At 42.2% G+C, this 17,999-nt stretch overlaps 1 protein-coding gene across 7 annotated transcripts in view; it reads left to right on the top strand.

The window, feature by feature from the left end:
* The window catches only part of ASPP (Ankyrin-repeat, SH3-domain, and Proline-rich-region containing Protein), a 211,357-nt gene extending 193,358 nt beyond the window's left edge, over positions 1-17,999 (top strand). For all 7 annotated transcript variants that reach the window (XM_087353485.1, XM_087353495.1, XM_087353484.1 and 4 more), the window contains 13 exons: positions 682-955; positions 6,964-7,160; positions 7,831-8,036; positions 8,649-8,923; positions 9,211-9,862; positions 10,281-10,419; positions 10,817-10,936; positions 11,388-11,671; positions 12,258-13,057; positions 13,940-14,252; positions 14,361-14,527; positions 14,849-15,048; positions 15,174-17,999. In XM_087353485.1, the coding sequence (XP_087209611.1) occupies positions 682-955; positions 6,964-7,160; positions 7,831-8,036; positions 8,649-8,923; positions 9,211-9,862; positions 10,281-10,419; positions 10,817-10,936; positions 11,388-11,671; positions 12,258-13,057; positions 13,940-14,252; positions 14,361-14,527; positions 14,849-15,048; positions 15,174-15,212 (3,666 nt within the window). In that variant the 3' untranslated portion in view covers positions 15,213-17,999. The remainder of the gene's footprint in view (positions 1-681; positions 956-6,963; positions 7,161-7,830; positions 8,037-8,648; positions 8,924-9,210; positions 9,863-10,280; positions 10,420-10,816; positions 10,937-11,387; positions 11,672-12,257; positions 13,058-13,939; positions 14,253-14,360; positions 14,528-14,848; positions 15,049-15,173) is intronic.

The following is a 17,999-nucleotide window of genomic DNA, read 5'->3' as shown; positions in this document are numbered from 1 at the left end:
GCTGATCCTTGTCTGAAGTGCTCAAGAACAAACTAGCTTTTAGAGATTTTTCGTTTCTTTAGAATACAAATATGGAGATGTAGTGAAAATTCTGTTTATCTGATCTGTATTATCCATTTACAAAGCACGGGTTTGTTGTATATTACCCATTCACAAAACGTACTGTTTGTTGTGTACTACCCATTCACAAAACGTACCGTTTGTTGTGTATTACCCGTTCACAAAACATGGTGTTTGTTGTATACTACCCATTCACAAAACACGGGTTTGTTGTATACTACCCATTCACAAAACGTACTGTTTGTTGTGTACTACCCATTCACAAAACATTGTTTGTTGTATACTACCCATTCACAAAACGTACTGTTTGTTGTGTATTACCCGTTCACAAAACATGGTGTTTGTTGTATACTACCCATTCACAAAACGTACTGTTTGTTGTGTACTACCCATTCACAAAACGTACTGTTTGTTGTGTATTACCCGTTCACAAAACATGGTGTTTGTTGTATACTACCCATTCACAAAACGTACTGTTTGTTGTGTATTACCCGTTCACAAAACATGGTGTTTGTTGTATACTACCCATTCGCAAAACACGGGTTTGTTGTATACTACCCATTCACAAAACGTACTGTTTGTTGTGTACTACTCATTCACAAAACATGATGTTTGTTGCAGTTGCCGGACGGGGTGGAGCTGACGTTAGGGGAGCTTCAGGAGATGGCCTGCAGGCAGCAGCACCAGATTGACTCGCAGCACCAATTGCTGGTGGCGAAGGAACAGCGCCTGCGTTTTTTGAAGCAGCAAGAAGCTCGGCATCACCAGGTGGCGGCGGAGAACGAGCGGTTACGAAGGCTCCGGGATCGAGTCGAGGCGCAGGAACTGAAGCTCCGGAAACTCCGGGCACTCCGGGGACAAGTGGACGAGAATAAACTCAACAATGCTTCCCTCAGTAAGATGGTGTTGTTTGCTCATTCCTGGCGAGGGTATCGAGTATCTACTTATATTTTGGCTTTATCTTTCTAATCTTTGAAGGGATGGATTTTCTCAGATAATGAATGGAATATTTTGATACGAAATAATACGAGATTTTGTTTCATTTGCAGTCAACACTATTGGAAAAAAACATCAATTGTGTTACGTTTCTTTTGGGACAGGCTACAGAAATCAGAAGTTTAATTGTTATGACTACGACAGTGGATAGAAACAGCTGTTGAAAAAGACGACAGGAGACAGTAAATCTCGTTACGCCCCCCTCCGCGGGAATCTTAATTTTATTTTGAATGTGAAAAACTGAGCTTCAAGGCCAGTAAGATACTTGAAATAAGGAATTCCAATACGAAAGACGCCTTTCAACCCTTGTTACGTTACAACGTTGAAACCAGTAGCAGGTGCTTTGTTTGAAGCTTCGTTAAAGTAATTGCTAGCTCCAGCCTGAGTCTGATGGCTTGTTATTTAGGCGCTGTGAGAGAAGCCAAGGCAGTGCTGTTTAATTAGGACTTGTTTCCATGGCAACAGGGCGAATTGAAGACCATTCCTATCCTGACCTAAGTATCGGTAGTTCTGATATTTAAAAATGCGTGACCCACTCAGACCTTCCGGTGTGGGTGTGCTTTGTTCTGGTTGAAGCAGCTCGATGATTGATGCTCCGTTAGTATTCGGTAAATATTTCCACGGAAATTATAATTTTTTTTTTCGACTGCAAACAACAGACCGGCGCCAATCTGATGAATGCTGAAGAATTCGGTTGTTTGCCGCCGACAGCACGGGGTCCTAAGGTTAAGAACAACCTTTTCTAACATCCATCTGAACGTTGTCCCACCTTCTGCCTCTCGGTCTTTCAAATGTGCGTTTTCCAAGACGTTTCCTCGCCAGACAGAATTCTGCGTGCACTTTGTCTTGTAGGGTGTTGCACGTTGTAGAAATCGTCCGACGTTTCAGAGGTGTGTTCTCCCCGGTGTTGGAGGCAGAAAGCTCATCTGAAACGTCGGTCAGTCTCCGCCATATTTCACGGCGCACCATTTCAGAAGTGTCTGTCTTTAAGTCTGTGATCCTGGGGCAGGCTTTTGTTCGCTTCTAATGTGCGTGCAAGAGTGGCACAATCACCAGCAACCACCTGTTCTGTCTGTGTGCGTCACGCAAGGAGCCAATAGCGTGGCCTGCTCTGATTACCTCAGGATTTTTCAGGATGGATATTTGACTATCTTTTGCTAACACTTGTTTTTAATTTCGGTTTCTCCGTTGCAGATTTGTCGTCTTTAAGGCAGATTTTCGGTCTGTATATTCGGTACCTTAGGAATGTTTTAATAAAGGCGTCTTTCATTTTAATTCAAGTTTGATTTGAGGTCAGGGTTCACTTTACCGACATTTGCAATTAACATTGCTGGCGTGTTCATCACGAAACTTTCCTCTTGTTGGTAAATTTGAGTGTGTGATGTCGTACTGTTTTCAAGTCAGGCCAAACTTCAGCTCACACAAATAACTTGGTGTTTCATCATTACGGACTGTGGGATTCTGCCTTGCGTCGACTCATGCAAGGTTGCAACAGGATATTATTACAACCCTTAAAGGATAATGGGTTAGGGGTAGTGTGAAGCAGAGGGCTGATGCAGAAGACTTATAATTGGACCTGTTAAAATGTTTTGATGTTGTAACGAATGGGGGAAGCCGTGGAATTCAGTGCACGAAAGTTCTGATGAGATTATTAAAGGAATAATATTTTGACGTGGTTCATAGTCTGTGGGTCGAAGGCGTAATATTTAATTTGAACAGGTTTAAAACCATGTGTCGCAGAACACGGAAAACAATGTGTAATTACATCATCGAACCAAGGGCTTGTACCCTCGGTTGATGCATACTAACAAACGAACCCTTTCCCCCCCCCCCCGTCTTTTATGAAATCCCAAATTTTATTATTGTCTTACCAAGAGCCTGCCACCTGTCGTCCTGAACGGGATGAATCCAATCCACACCCTTCAACCCCATTGTCCTAAGATTACTTTTAATATTATCCTCCCGTCTATGCTCTGATGATGGAGGCAGTAAGTACCTCTTCAACGTCGGTTAATTTCTACCAGACGTGCATCATTTCATTCAGATTTCGCAGATCTGAGCAACGAGGCTTAGCGAAATCCGGTAGCCGAAAGGGTGGGGTTCGTGCTCAGAACAGCAATTAATCTAGGCGTTATATTGCAAAAGTAATTTGGTTAATTGACTTTCATATCACCCTGCATGCCATTGTATATAGTTTGAAGAAGGCCAAGTTTCGTACAATGGCGGTACGTAGCAATTAAGTCCTGAAAAATGCCCCCCCCCCCTCATAAATAATACCGGCAGCTTTAAGGATACAGTCAGCTCCATAGTGAGAGAAAATTAAGTCTGCTTTACGTAGATTAATGACAGACAGATGTGATGGCTGTGAACGTATGGATGTGTGGGGTTGAGAACAAATAGTGTTTCGTAGAGAATAGATTAATTTATAATATGAGATCCGACGTGGACAAAATTGAAATCGGGTAAATGCTGTATAAGATGTGGTGGTGTCTGGCGGGCGCGAGTCTGGAGTCAGGTGGTCGATCTTACGTTGGTGCTTTTGGTAGGAAAGTAACTGGGTTCAGTCGTCATGAACACGTTTCCGTAAAGCAATTTATGTCGTGAAGAAATTTTATATTTTCAATGCGAATTTTATTGTTAATACTGCGATAAATCGTATTTGTGTTACGCACAATACCGGATCATTTCCCGTCAACTTTGACGGGAAAGTCTTATTCCGGGTCACAGGGGTTGTCATTTCGCGGTGGTCTCGATGTTTAATGCAGTCCAGATGCTTAACCCGTAGGCTTTGTCTGGTGCGCACAGCAGGAAAAGCTCCACATGTCGCTTTGACCCCAGATAAAGGAATCCACGTTCCCGTTGGGTCTCGAGGTTTTCCCCAGGCAGGAAGGATGTGGCGCTGTGCCTTCATTTGCCAGTCGTTTCAGTCAATACAAATCTGATTTGTAGTTGGAAATTATTTCTTTTTATTTGTAATTATTATGAAGAGGATTTGAATTTCTTGGCTGGGATCTTGCGTCGTGTGTTCTGGTAGAAATTGACCGACGTTTCAGAGATGTTTACTGAATATCTTCAGGAATTATAGCGTCATGATGGGGGGGGGGGGCAGTGAGCGCCTCTGAAACGTCGCTGAATTTCTACCTGAACACGGCGCAACATCCCGGGAGGTAATCTTGTTCATATTCGATGCCGTGAGAACCTGAAATATCACCTATATTATTTTATTCGAAGGAAAAAAAAACGTTATAATAGGCGCAGTGAAGAATACGTAAGATTCTGTCGAGGAATTCGAAGAGCAAATTTTCGACTTTTGCCCGGCATTAGCCGACTTCTACTTTGTATAAGCTTAGTATAAGTTTCGCTTTTTTGAGGGAAGGGGGAGGGGGGGGGGGTTGGGCTTATTTGGCAACATTGCCCTCCCCGGCTACAGCGTGGTCGAGCTGTTGGAATGTGGTTCTCCGCCAGTGTTGCCAAATATGTTTGCCTTTGCTTTACGAGGATGTGGTCCGCGATGAAACCACTTCAAGTTCAACTGTAATTTGGCACAAAGAACCCCATTCCTCTGTGATTTAACACAAGAGTTTCTTCTCGCCGCGACTTTCGAAGACAAATTTTGTGACCTTCCGTGGTGACCGTCCGAGCTTGAAGCCTGCTCTTAGAGGACCAGTGAACTAGCAGGAAGGCCTGTGTTAACCGTTCGAAGCCGAAGGTCACGGAATTTCCTCATGCGTTCTTTGCAAATTCTAAAAGCTTCTAGCGGAATCAAAAAGAGTACCTCAGAAGCGTAGGCATCTTCAACGTGTGACTGAGGGTATCGATGAGTCGGAGGCAATTAACTTCTAATTTTCGTATTTGCAAGGGGAATGAGGGAATTACTTATGTTACCCGCATTTCACACTAAATTCCTTGAACATAGATTTTAACGTTAAAGATGGCGCAGCCTGGTAGAATTTTGTCGAAATTTCAGAGCTGATTGCTACCCTGATGATGGAATCGGCAAGGACCTCTGAAACGTAGATAAACTTCTGTCAGGCTACACAGCGTAACAACTCAGAAGACAGAAATCTTCTTACGTGATACCTCAAGAACCTGAAATCCCACTTTTTAATCTTTTTTTTAAAACTTCTTTATCCATTGATTCATTTGTTTATCGGATACTTATCGTGTAGGGCCTTAATTTTGTACTAAAAAATTAACAATAAATGCAGCGTGGAGCCAGCGATATTTTTTGGAATGTCCCTTAATCTGAATATGTTTAAAAATATATAACTTAAGTTAGCTTATCTTAAGGCAGTTTTACTTTATATATTTGTGTTTGTGTTGGAAATGTCTTAAGTGATGTAGGTAAATAAGTAATATTAGAATCCCCGGCCCAGACGTTTGTAGTCATGGGTTCGAATCCCAGTTGATTTACCTTTTCGTTCATGCAGTAGCCATGTTTTTGTTTTATTTTCAAATCGATTGCCATAAAAAAATTTCGTATTTTCCGATACTTCACCCGGAAACGCGTGTTAAAAGTCTGTACTCATTTAATGTTTCGCAGTAGCTCGAAGGATTTTCGTTAAATTTGGTATGGACGTTTGTCGTAGGTGATTTCTTAAAGCTCGCTCGGTATCTGCCCGGAACTGCTCTCCGCGTTACGTACCACAGGACCAACATTGACAGTCGGTAATCAGACTGAGGTTTTTGTAGAACACAGATGCAAATTGAATTTCCCGAGTCTTACTGGAAGGAAAGGCGCTATTTATCATGATACTAGTAATAGTAATATGGCTTCTTCTGCTTTTATTAATTGTCCTCTCAGAGATCCAGCAGGAATTGCAACTTATATTTGGGTGGCTTCAGCTGTTACCCTTTGATAACCAATCCGCCCGCTCTATTCATTGTATTTGATGTTTGAACCGGAAAGCTTACAAACTTTTCTCAACTTTTGCACGTGGTTCATGTTATACCGGGTGTTGCACGAATGATTTCGGTAGCTGCTCTAGGCTACGGGTGTTGTAGTTGGTTGGTGTGGTGGTAAGTGCGTAGAGAACGCATTTGTGAAATACGGGCGTAGATATTTCTTGTCGTCTGTTGCAACTTTTAACGCAATTAATGAGTTTGTTAACCCAGACACTTCCCACTTAATGTATTTTAATAATGACAACGATTGAAAATCGCATATCCATTAGATTCTGCAGGTTATCAGAGAAGTAATCTGTCATTACAGTGCAATGTATTTGCGTGTGGTCGTTATACCAACTTTGAACCCGGAGGATCGTAGTAGTAGTGTTCAGCAGTTCCCGAGGGACTTCACAACTAAGAACTTACGTGTTTATGGTTGCTAATATATCCTCGCGAAAATCTTTCTTAACTTTTTTTTTTGTGTGTTTATACTCGTGGACTCCACGGAGTATACTGCGCAGTCAAAAGCAAAGTGGCCACCATAAAATAGCAGGACTTTACATGCTCAGTCCGATGTCAGACTAGCATACAGAATCCGTTGTAGTGTCTCTGCGACACTCAGAATGTCCGTGTGCCGCCAACAGATTCAGAATTCTGCCTTCCTTCACACAATTTGATTACCCTTGGGTCGAGAGTTTGCTCTGAGGTGGAACACACCACTGGGGGGGCATCAAGGGGTGTGAAGTGCACTCAGAATTCTGGCACGACGTTAAATGTCATTTCGGCCTGACACCCTGACCACAAGTCAATTGTTCTCGACCTGTATTTCCTGACATTTTGAGTTCAAATGCGCTGTTAACTCACTTTCACTGGGTACTTCATGTGGCCAGAGCTTGAAGCTACTTGCACATTCGTTTTGAAGCAAGATCTAGGATGTGTGGAGTTCTTCCTCCGCTGTTCCTGTATTCCTCTTGGAACACAGCAGAAATGTTACCCAAGATGAATTTGTGTGTTGTGCAGCATCGGATCTGGACTCAATCCGAGCACTTTTCAATGAGAAGGAAAAGGAACTATCGCTGGCAGTTGCGAAGGTGGAGGAATTGACGCGACAACTGGAAGAACTGAAGAGAGGACGGGGGGCAAATGCCAGGGATCAGCAGCAGCATGTTCCCTCGCCTGCGGCTCTCGAGCTGGAGAAATTGAGGCGTGAGCTTATGGTATGTCTTATCTAATCAGTTTGCTTGTCTTATTTAGTTTTTAGCAAAAATTTGGTTTTGTTAATATTCAGTGGCTGCAAATTTGCTCAGGCGACATTTGTCGATATGACTCGCCACTTGGCACCGGCTTGTGCCGATTCATCCTGTTTTCCTTATGTATTTGTTATGAAGAGTACATCTGATAGTTATGATTATTATTCCATTTTATTTTTAAATAATTTAAATAGTTTCATTCGTTGTGCTCTGAAATAAGTGCGTTCCCTCGTTATAGGCCTGTGACATGTTACTACGTGGGCGTCGTTACTACCTTTGTGATAATTTGTGATGTGGAGAAAAACAGGGTCAGAACTGGGAAGTGTCGTAATTTAGAATGCTTCATCTTAATGAGAAATTCTTGATTTGTGGCAGTAAGTTTCACTCTTGTCAGACTGCTTCGATGGCAACATTTGCCCTTTAATAATATTTACCCGCCCCTGTTGCATATTACCAGTTCATTCAGATGGTATGAATAAGCACCAATGAGCTTAGAGTTTGACTCGCGCTGACCATTATATTTGCCTGATTTCCCCTGGTCGTTACACATTTCCACTTATTCAGTGGGAAAGAAAATATATGACACCAACATATCGCGTCAGGTTATATAACCTCGCCTCGCGTTGTCTGATTTCAGTATCGTAACAAGCTCAATGAACAGCAGAATGTTCGTATATGCCAGCAGAGAGAAGCGCTGTCACAGCGCCAAGAAGAAATGAGTAACATTGACAAACGGATTTCCGAATTGCAAGACAGATTACATCGGAAGAGACTTCTGAACCAGCAGATGTCAAATCAGATCACAGCGGCAAGTAACAAGGCATCAGGACAGCAACAACTGAGGTTCGTGTTTCGGAGCCTGGGTGACGTTGTGGGAACAGATTATTTTTGTAGAAAGTAGGGTGCGAGATAGATTGTGATGGGTCTTGCATCTGTGTGGGGTTTTAGCGTAACTTTAGATTCAATTTTATTATGATAACCATATTACATATGAAGAAACTTGTAAGATTTGAGGTTTTCACAGCAGTGAGTATGAAGATTTCTGTCTTCTGGGTTGTTGCGCCGTGTAATCTGGTCGATGTTGACCAACGTTTCAGACGTCATACTGAATCGCCCCGATGACGGAGGCAGTATGACCTCTGAAAGTTGGTAAACATCGACCAGACTACACAGCGCAACAACCCAGAAGACAGAAAGCTTCATGAAGAAACTTGATTGTGCTTGTGTGAAATTTATATGAAAAAATGTTTCATGTGCGAAAATTCTCAGTCATTTTTATAGTGCGAAAACATGAGATGATATAAATTGCAGATTTAATACTAATCAGAATAAGTACCAGTTGAAATTATCTTTAGAAATGGATTGGACCAAATTGTGTAAATATATGTGAAAAGGGTTTCATGTAGATTGACGTGCCTGAAGGAAAGCGAGTTCACAGAGTAGTTCCACTTTCAGACCTGCTGCATCTGCTACGACAATCCAGCAGCACCAATATCACCAGCAACAAGTGCAGGGAGGAAAGGGCAAGTTGCTGAGACCCGTGACCAGCGGCAACATCGCTGCCGTAGAACCTTACCATCATGTGCCGGTCAACAGCAGCGGTCGGACCGTCACGTCCGGTGACCCCGACAAGCAGCCCGATGCTGGCGGCGGTTCGTACGGTGGCCAGAAACAGCCTGCGCATTCACGCCCCACTGCTGGCGATGGAATCGCTCACCTCGGCAAAGAAGGTGTGCGCTTGGCGTTTCCTACGCTTGTTATATTATGTCCATATTTTGCACAGTACATGAATTGAAGATCTGTCCACATTTATATATTTTACAGAATTACTCGATGGATTTTTTTAATAATTCATTTTAGAGTGACACCGATGTCAGAGTCGAGTCATTTAAATTACATCGGTTGAAACCCCGAGGGTCGAGGGAACTTGTTCCTACATACAACTGCGCGTGACTTTACCGTCCAGATGACCAATCTGTACATTTGTTGCTTTTGACTTTATAATTGTACGTTGCAGGGTCTTATCATATCAAACATATCCATCAGCAGCCGGACGGAATGTCATCCCAGGAGCACAAGCACCACGTCACTTCACAGGATGACTTTCATGCGAAACTCTTGGGTGTTAGTGGGGTTAGCGGAGGGAATATGAACAGTGCGCCAGTGAACAATGGTAGTGCGACCCAAAACAGCGGCACCAAGTCCAAGGAGAAGGACGACCAATATCTACCAGAATTTGGAGGTAGCAAATCGGATCCAAAATATCAGACGCTGCCTTACAATACGAAGTTCACGGTGAACTTTGTGTCGTCTGTGACGAACAAACTCGCGTCATCCGACAAGAGGGACTCGATTCCCGCGGAAGATTCTCAGAGGAACAACAACGATACAAATGAAAGTACAATGAAGAATAACAACAACAATATTAATAACATTAATAACAATAACATTAACAACCCGTCCTCTCAGCAGCAGCTGATGACTGTTCACAGCACGCCGATACCCGTGCTGTCCGGCGTGAGTAAGGGACTGGCGACACCTTTGTTGAATCAGAACCAGCAGCCTCCTCATCGCATGGACCAATCCATGACATATCAGCAACAGTCGGTTAACAAACTCGCTCCAGCGTCTAGTGTAGCGTCCCAGATGTTGGGACACGTGGCGTCAAGGCAAGTTTTGAGAAATTGGCAAAGCTTATATTTAGTGTTACCACTAACATTGTCCGATCACACGATTTCACCTCATCTTTTTCAGATTTTATGTATGGTTTATTTACAGATGCTATCAATAGTTCAGACTGTATGACATGGGATGATGTTATAATTAATTAATAATTAAATGGAAGGAAGTGGCCGTAGCATAATTAAAGGTGGTGTTTTAGAATTTGCCTTGGGGCTGAGAAATGTCATGAAAAACCTCAGTTAATTTAGCAAGTCTCCAGGCTGGGATTTTAACCCGAGGCATCGTAATTATGAAGCTAACCACTTCGCCCCAGGGATGCAGACTTTGAGTCTGTCCCTGTTTGTTAGCGATGGCTCTACAGATATGTTCTTTGTATTACGCTTCCCTGATGTGTTCTGTTTACAGGCCATTTGGGTCATCCCATTTATCGTACACAAATACGGGATTATCCCGTGCTCAGCCTGTAGGCGGGACTTCATCGACAACATCTTCAACATCATCTCTCGCTACGAACAGTAGTGCCAGTTCATCCAACAGTCACCAAGTGAGTATCATGTGAAATGTGCAGTGCAGAAGAAAGAAGCAGTGCAACTGTATTGAGTTAGGGGGCTGTCGCGCATCACGACTAGAATTTGTTTGATAATATTTTCTTTTTTAAACATGCCGATTGTGTCGATCACAGTTTTTAAATTTTTTTGTGTTGAATTAAATAATAAGATCACAACTGAATTTTCTTTAATTCTTCATGTATGTTTATAGAAAATTTCTAGATGAATAGACTAGAAAATACTGGACACCACTTTGTTGTGTCACCTAGAAAGTCTTGAACCTTGATGTACATACTTCATGTTTTTGCCAGCTTGTGGATTTAAACATTAGTAAAGGCGAGGTCTATGCAGGAACTCATTTCACGTAGCTCATAATAGTATTTGCTTACGCAGAAACCTGTGAGTAGCGTAGCACCAACATCCGTTCAACACCAGAAACCGTCGCCAATCTACCAGACGTCATCAACCAAAATCCACCCTGTGCAGCCGCAGACGCTGAGTTCGACTCCGCAGGTAACCACACGTGTGAGGGTGCGAAGTGTGGGGCTTCTTGCCAGGACTGACACTTACTCGGAGATAAAATTGCAGTTTCTTAAGCAGCATAAATTCACAAATGAATATTTATGAAATTTTGAATAATGTCCCCTCTTGCATTTTCGTTTGACGTGATGAATTATATTGCTACGTCTTGATATAATTTATATTTTTATTAATCACTACCACACATGGTGTGGTCCTGGACCTGTCCAGACGTCTTTTCTCTGGGCACCTCCCATGTTCTTCCCTGGGGTAGAGACATGGGATCAAGAAGCTGACCACTTACATTCTTCCAATACTGAGGTCTAGAATACATGCGTTATATCTAATAAAATGTAGAGGTCCTTGTTCTTAGGTTTTGTAGCTGGGGATTCAGTGCGTAACTTTGGCTCTCGGTCATGGGCCCTGTTGAATTTACCTGTTGTAGGGAATTCTGCGTGAACTGAGGGGAGAGCTGTCACCACCACAAAGCACATCGACCCCTGTGAGTACTCCGGAAGGATTGCCCGAGAGTCGGCAGGGGGCTGGCAAGCCGGCCCTCCCACCAAAACCTGCTCTACCAGTGAAGCCAACTCCACCCCCTCGACAAACACAGCACTGCGCACCTTCAGCGATAAACAACGCAGAGCTGGATGTGGGGCGAGTGGACACATCTGCAGACGCTGTTGATTCGGCACTCAGTGTGCTTAAGGGTGCCCCTGCTGGACTGAGGTTTGAATCCCCTCAAACCATGTAAAGTTGCTTGTTTGGTCACAATTAGAGATGCGTTGGAACTGTTCTAATTAACATTTCAACAAGTTTTCATCAACTGCATTTTAAAATCAGTTGTTTCATGACAATATTTGCTTTTTATGAACATATTTAGATGTTTATCAACCTTTTACATTTACAGCAAAGACCTTTAGTTGTGAATATAGCGCACATCTCAGATGATTGCAAGAAGCCGTATTTTGGTCAGGATTCTAGAATTTTTATTTGTTCCCATTTTTCATTCTTTAAATTGAATTTAATTGTGGGTGGAGTAATCTCCTCTGCAACATTATTCATTATTTACCTCACTGCATTTTGCGACGTCCCAGAAGACAGCCATCTTCTTCTTGCTCGGTTTAGATTTCCTTTGTGCCAATGTCTGTTTCAGGCTTTGGTGACAAAATAATTCTTTACTGTCCTGTTTGAAGCCTAAGAATGTGGTTTATTAGAAGGCATGAATTATGTGAATTATTGCGTACACCTTCTTAGAATGTGCAGCAGAGCAAGTAATGAGTTCAAACATGTAGTCTTACTCGGTTTCTTATAGGGGGGGTCTGAACCACCATCAAGAACACCTGCTGACAAAATTAAGCCAGCAGCAAGTGCCTTCCGAGTTGGACGAGAATCAGCCACATCTTCGACAGACGTCCTCCACCACGACTCCTCCATGTCCTCCACCTCCAACATCCGAACCTCCGGATGATGCAGTGTCAACAAACATCCCAATCCAGAGGCGGTTTGCAGGAGTAGGTGGTACTTCTGGCAGTGACAGTGTACTGCCAGTCATTAAGGCCCGCCCATTGACCATTAAGAAGCAGCCACCGTCAGAGCATCCAAAGTTGAAGGCCGTGAGTTTTGCCGGAAATGGTCAGAGTGTTGCAGGTGGATCTTGCAATATGAATGGTGGTAGTACTGTCACTCTCAGTGGTGTTAATAATAATAACAACAATGCTAACACCGGCGTCCATGTTAGCATTAACCGGAGGATTGAGATGCCGCCAGCATTCCTATTTCCAGAGAATGAGGCGCCGCCAGCAGACCTAGTATCCTCATCTTCGACGTCAGAGATGTCCTCGGCAACGTTCTCATCTACGCCCTCGTTGAGTTTGGGCAGTGGTTCGGCGGCTTCTAGTGGGACGTCGGTTGGAAACTTGAACTCGGGTGTCAGTTTAGACGAGGTGGACAGGTCAGTTGTAGAGCCAATGAGTGGAAGTGAGGTGGATAATAACAACGCAGCGACAAGAAAAGTTTCAGTTGGAGAGGAGGACAGTAACCAGCAGAAGCAGGATGGCTCGGTGGATACTCTCAACAATATTAACGCAACTCTGGAGCAGCAAGATCTGATAGGTAAGCCTGCAGCGTACCTGCTAATTGCAAGATGTATATAAATTTGACACCAATCATTGCAGATGATTGGTTAGCATTACAGCTTCTTATTCAAGAGGTTCCAGATTCAATTACTGGCCTAGGGACCGAGGTTTTTCTTTTTGCGGTTTTCCTTTATTTCTCCAGGTAAATCATGGGGCAACATTTTAAATTATGCCAGAACTGCTTCCTTCCACCTCCTTTCCAATTTATTAATTATCCTGCCATTTTATAGCCTGAGTAACTGACAGTGTCATTAAATATACGTGAAGCATCTTCCCACCATTTCTGAGCTGATGTTGAGTGCCGCTCTGTGCAATGTTAAACACGAGTGACAAGGTTTACATTAGTTCGGAGTATATGTTATGGCAAAAGCATTCATTGCTGTTTTACGTATCTTATTAGCATTGGGATCCGCAGTGGCCACGTGGTCTGAGGCATGGGCCTTGTGCCGCTCAGTCGCTGGGACCATGGGTTCGAATCCCACTCAAGCCATGGATGTTTATTCCCTTTTTTCTGTGTTGTGCTGTCCTGTGTACAGATAGAGGTCTTGCGACGGGGCGATCCCTCGTAAAAGGAGTCCTACCGAATGTCCATAGATCGAGCCAACGAAAAGTTGGGACCCGCAGTGCTCAGGCATTTGAAGAATGGGTCGTCCCAGTATTAGCATTATGCTGCAAAGTTAATCACTCTACAGTGATGTTTCTTTCACTTTTTTCGCATAGGCATCAGATCAAAAACGATCTCAACCGGAGGTAATACATGTCAGTTAGATCTAAGTTATGGTATTAATCATGTAACGCACTACTCAATCGTTCATTAAAGAAATCTGAAGATTAGAACTTACTTAATTGTCATTTTTAGGCGAACACGTGCCACAGCACATTACGGTGCGGAGAGTGAAAAAAGGGAATCTTAAAGCTGCAGCATCGAGTAAGGTGGCCTCAGGGGGCTCACGTCGCGTGAGCTTTGACCCTCTCGCTTTGTTGCTCGACGCTTCGCTGGAAGGGGAACTTGAATTGGTCCGCAAGACGGCTGGTCAAGTGAGCAATCCGAGCGCGGCCAACGACGAGGGCATCACTGCGCTCCACAACGCCATTTGCGCGGGACACCTCGATATTGTCAAGTTCCTGGTTGAGTTCGGTTGTGACGTCAATGCTCAGGACAGTGATGGATGGTGAGCTGTTACAGTATGTTATTTATGGGGTTATAGTTCTCATTGCCATGTGTAGCGCAGTCGACACGTTGCTGTTGTGGATAATTTTGTGCCCTTTGTTTACGTCAGGACTCCATTGCACTGTGCGGCTTCCTGCAACAATCTGGCAATGGTTCGCTTCCTCGTAGAACACGGAGCATGCATCTTCGCCACAACTCTGTCTGACCATGAGACAGCAGCCGAGAAGTGTGAAGAAGATGAAGAAGGTTTTGATGGATGCTCAGAATATCTTTACAGTAAGTGAGTCTTTTCGCAGTCTGCAACTTGATGAAAAAATGGGTTCGAACAACCAAGTACTTTATTCGTAAACTGAGGAATGCAGCATGGGAAAAAAAAAATGTCGGCAGTTTAGTGCTTCCAGCGTCAGTGTTTTTATCTCTTTACGAGAAATCGACCGACATTGGTGGTACTGGACGACAGGGGTACAGGATTTTTTTTGCTTCAAGCCTCTGCCTGTAGTGGGACAGCTTTACTTTTACATGACTGATAGATCAAAAAGATTTTACCAATCTATCCTTTAATTTCACACAAATCTGCTGCTGTCTGTGTTTGTGTAGGCGTTCAAGAGAAGTTGGGCATCCTGAACAGTGGCGTCGTGTACGCAGTGTATGACTACGAGGCTCACAATTCGGATGAGCTGAGTTTCAAAGAGGGGGACAAACTCATCGTCCTTCGGAAGGGGGACGAGTGGGAACGAGAGTGGTGGTGGTCTCGACTCAACGACCAAGAGGGCTACGCCCCACGCAATCTGCTAGGGGTATGTGTTTGAAGTTTCATCTGTGTATTGTATGTTTGATGTTACTTCATTTATTCGATCTACATTTAAATGTTATATTTGTCTTTGTATAGCAGGAATTTATCACGGTGACATTTTGTTTGCAGCTCTACCCAAGAGTACCAGCCGTCAAGAAAGCAGAGTGATTGTCCTGAGAATGGAACCTGAGTCTGCAACTTTTCCTCACGATGCTGTCCTAGCATGTATCCGACTGTTACAATGTTTATATATTTTTCTTTCTTAATATAATATGGAAATGAGACGTGATTATAAATCTCAGGTGGAATAGTACTTTATTACTCAGAAAGGTCAAACAAAGGTTGGAGACTATAAGGAGAAATCTTGAAATGAGATCATTTATCTTATTAACGTACTTAAGGTAATCTCATTTCCTGTATTATATATTTATATATATATACAGATAATACTGTGCCTTGTTTTTAATGTGTACCTAATGACGATATGTTTACGATATGTAATATTCATACAAAAAAGACAAGGTACAGATACTTAACAGAAATATTTTAATTACTTAAATATGCTAGCTGCGCTAGTCAACTGTCACGATATCGAACTTAGTATTGTAAATATTTGCGCTTAGAGGAATCTCTATTGAATTTGCCTCTGTTAATGTCCAAGTGTCTTGATTATTACCAAAAATTGTTAGATAATGGTTTGGGGAGGGCTGAAGTCAGCAAGGACCTACTTCAATGCAGCCAACTTACTAGAGCTAAAGCCTTAATGATGGATGAGCCGCTCGTTACTGTCATATTTAAAATGTATGACCTACAAGCCTGATTTTGAGTTGGGTGCACTTTTAAATCTGTATCCTGTATATTTTTAATCCCCAAGTCTGTTTAATTGTTCTTTGCTGTGGTAATGGATCTCAATGGTATTTTATGTTTAATTGAGGAATTTTACCTGTCTAATGGCACTGATGTGACTGTAGATCATGGATGATGCCAAGCCTGACGAGGCTTTACCATGGCGAAGTTTCTATCTGATTATGAATTTGAACTTGGTGATTGGTATCAGCAGAAATGATATTGAAACTTCTGGTATGATACAAATTCTTAGTTTGTATTTTAACTCTTTGAAGACAAAGCTCATCTAAATAATATTTAAAAATTCAGTACATAGGATAAGGAAAATGCACTTCAACATTACAAATATCAGTTGGTTAATGTTGCTTAAGGAAATTATCACTGTTTGTTGTGAGAATAATATATTCTTCTTCTATGACTCTCCGGTCCGTATTCGGTCCATGGCCTCCTCAATTCTCCTCTTCCATTCAGTCCTCTGTTAGGTCTGTCTGTCCGAGGCTTTGGTCGAGGTCTCGAAACATCTTCCTTTTTACGGTGCAAGGTTGTTAGCCTTGCGACCAACCCCCAACCTGGAGGACCAGGGTACCTGTCTTAGTCTGACCTCTCCGCCTCGACCAATCTGGCTAGGGAGGCCCTACCAGTAGCTCTTGGGGTCACTGAGGTACTCAGCCCCACTACCACGACAAGGTGCAGGTACCATTAAGTGGGGGTGAGAATAATATGAAACTCATAAATACACTAAGTGAGCAGTGAGTTAATGAATGTTGAGGCAGGTGGTACATATAGTTACCACTGGGTTGTGAATTTTTAGTAAGATATTTCAAGAGTCCGGACTAATGTGATGTAATGCTTTCATTATAGTTTCTTATATGATGTTCTTTGAATGTAATGATGTGGCGTTCCAGAGCTGACGGAATCGGTGTATGATTGAGGAATATGTCACTACGCACTTTGTTTTATTTGTGGTGGTAATTCTGTAACTTCCTGGTATAGGAAAGCATCGTCTTGTATTCAGTTCATGAAGAAATTTCCAATTATGTGGTCCCACTTGACCCTGTCCTGATACGATTAAATCCACGTTACATCCACACAATATTTTCCCACATCATTTTATTATTTAGTTGTTACATCCCAAGTTTCAGATCTGTGATTTGTTCATTGATGCTGTTTCAGGTGCATTTGTTATTTCTATAGTGTTTGAGTATTGCAGTGTGTAGTGCCACGTACTTTTTCATTTCTGTTTTCTCACATCAAGCTAAAATGTAGTTCCATGTGGTGATAGTGAAAGCATTTCTTGGTTTCAGCATTCAGTTTTCAGTTTTTGTTCAGTAATGCTAATATATTCAAATTATTATTATCTTTGCCCTGCTTCTTACCAGCATCCTCTTTTCTGATAACTTTCAGCAACTGGCCTGGCTTTTTCTAAAATATCATTAAAATTGTTACCGCTCGCGTAGTAATAGAAAGCTTATTTCGCTGTTAGAAGGTATTTATGATTTTGTCAGTGTACAGATCAAGTATTTTGAAGTAAATATTAACAAATTGTTTGGAAAACATTTAATTATTTTAAAAGGAAAATTCCAGAAAGAAAAATTATAAATTTTGAGTGAAACTGCGATGGCTACAGGCATCGATAGAGGTTTATTTTGCATGGAAGGATTACTTAACTTTTGAGTCTGCGTCAGTTGTACCGGTTTGACTGCATTATCCTGCCACACATATCAACATATTAAAACAGTAGTTTTTTTTTTCTTACAGGGCATAGGGTGATTGTGAATATTGAACTAGAAAAGATATTGGAGAAGACAATTATTTATTTTAAAAGATTTTATCCCAACATTTGCTAGTAAGGACTGAAGAAAAGCGTGTGAAACGGCTTTCAGGACAGTGTGTCAAGCTGAGATCCAAACCTGATACATATATATAATACAAAGGAGGATATGTAATTACTGAAGTTCTAGGTTTATTTTTTTTTATGTGTGGGTCACATGTAAAACAAAGCTAATATTTTGGGGCAGGCTGCATGAATATGGTCACTTGCTACTATGTCTGTTAAATATCAATAAATTATTATCAAGTATTGATAACAATAAAGTGCCTTACTTTTTA

The sequence above is a fragment of the Zootermopsis nevadensis genome, unplaced genomic scaffold (assembly GCF_977971745.1).
Source record: "Zootermopsis nevadensis isolate Lab colony 2312 unplaced genomic scaffold, Znev_1.0 Znev_ptg000002l, whole genome shotgun sequence".
Taxonomy (NCBI): Eukaryota; Metazoa; Arthropoda; class Insecta; order Blattodea; family Termopsidae; genus Zootermopsis; species Zootermopsis nevadensis.
The sequence above is the reverse complement of the archived record's forward strand: the minus strand, read 5'-3'. Positions and strand labels throughout refer to the sequence as shown.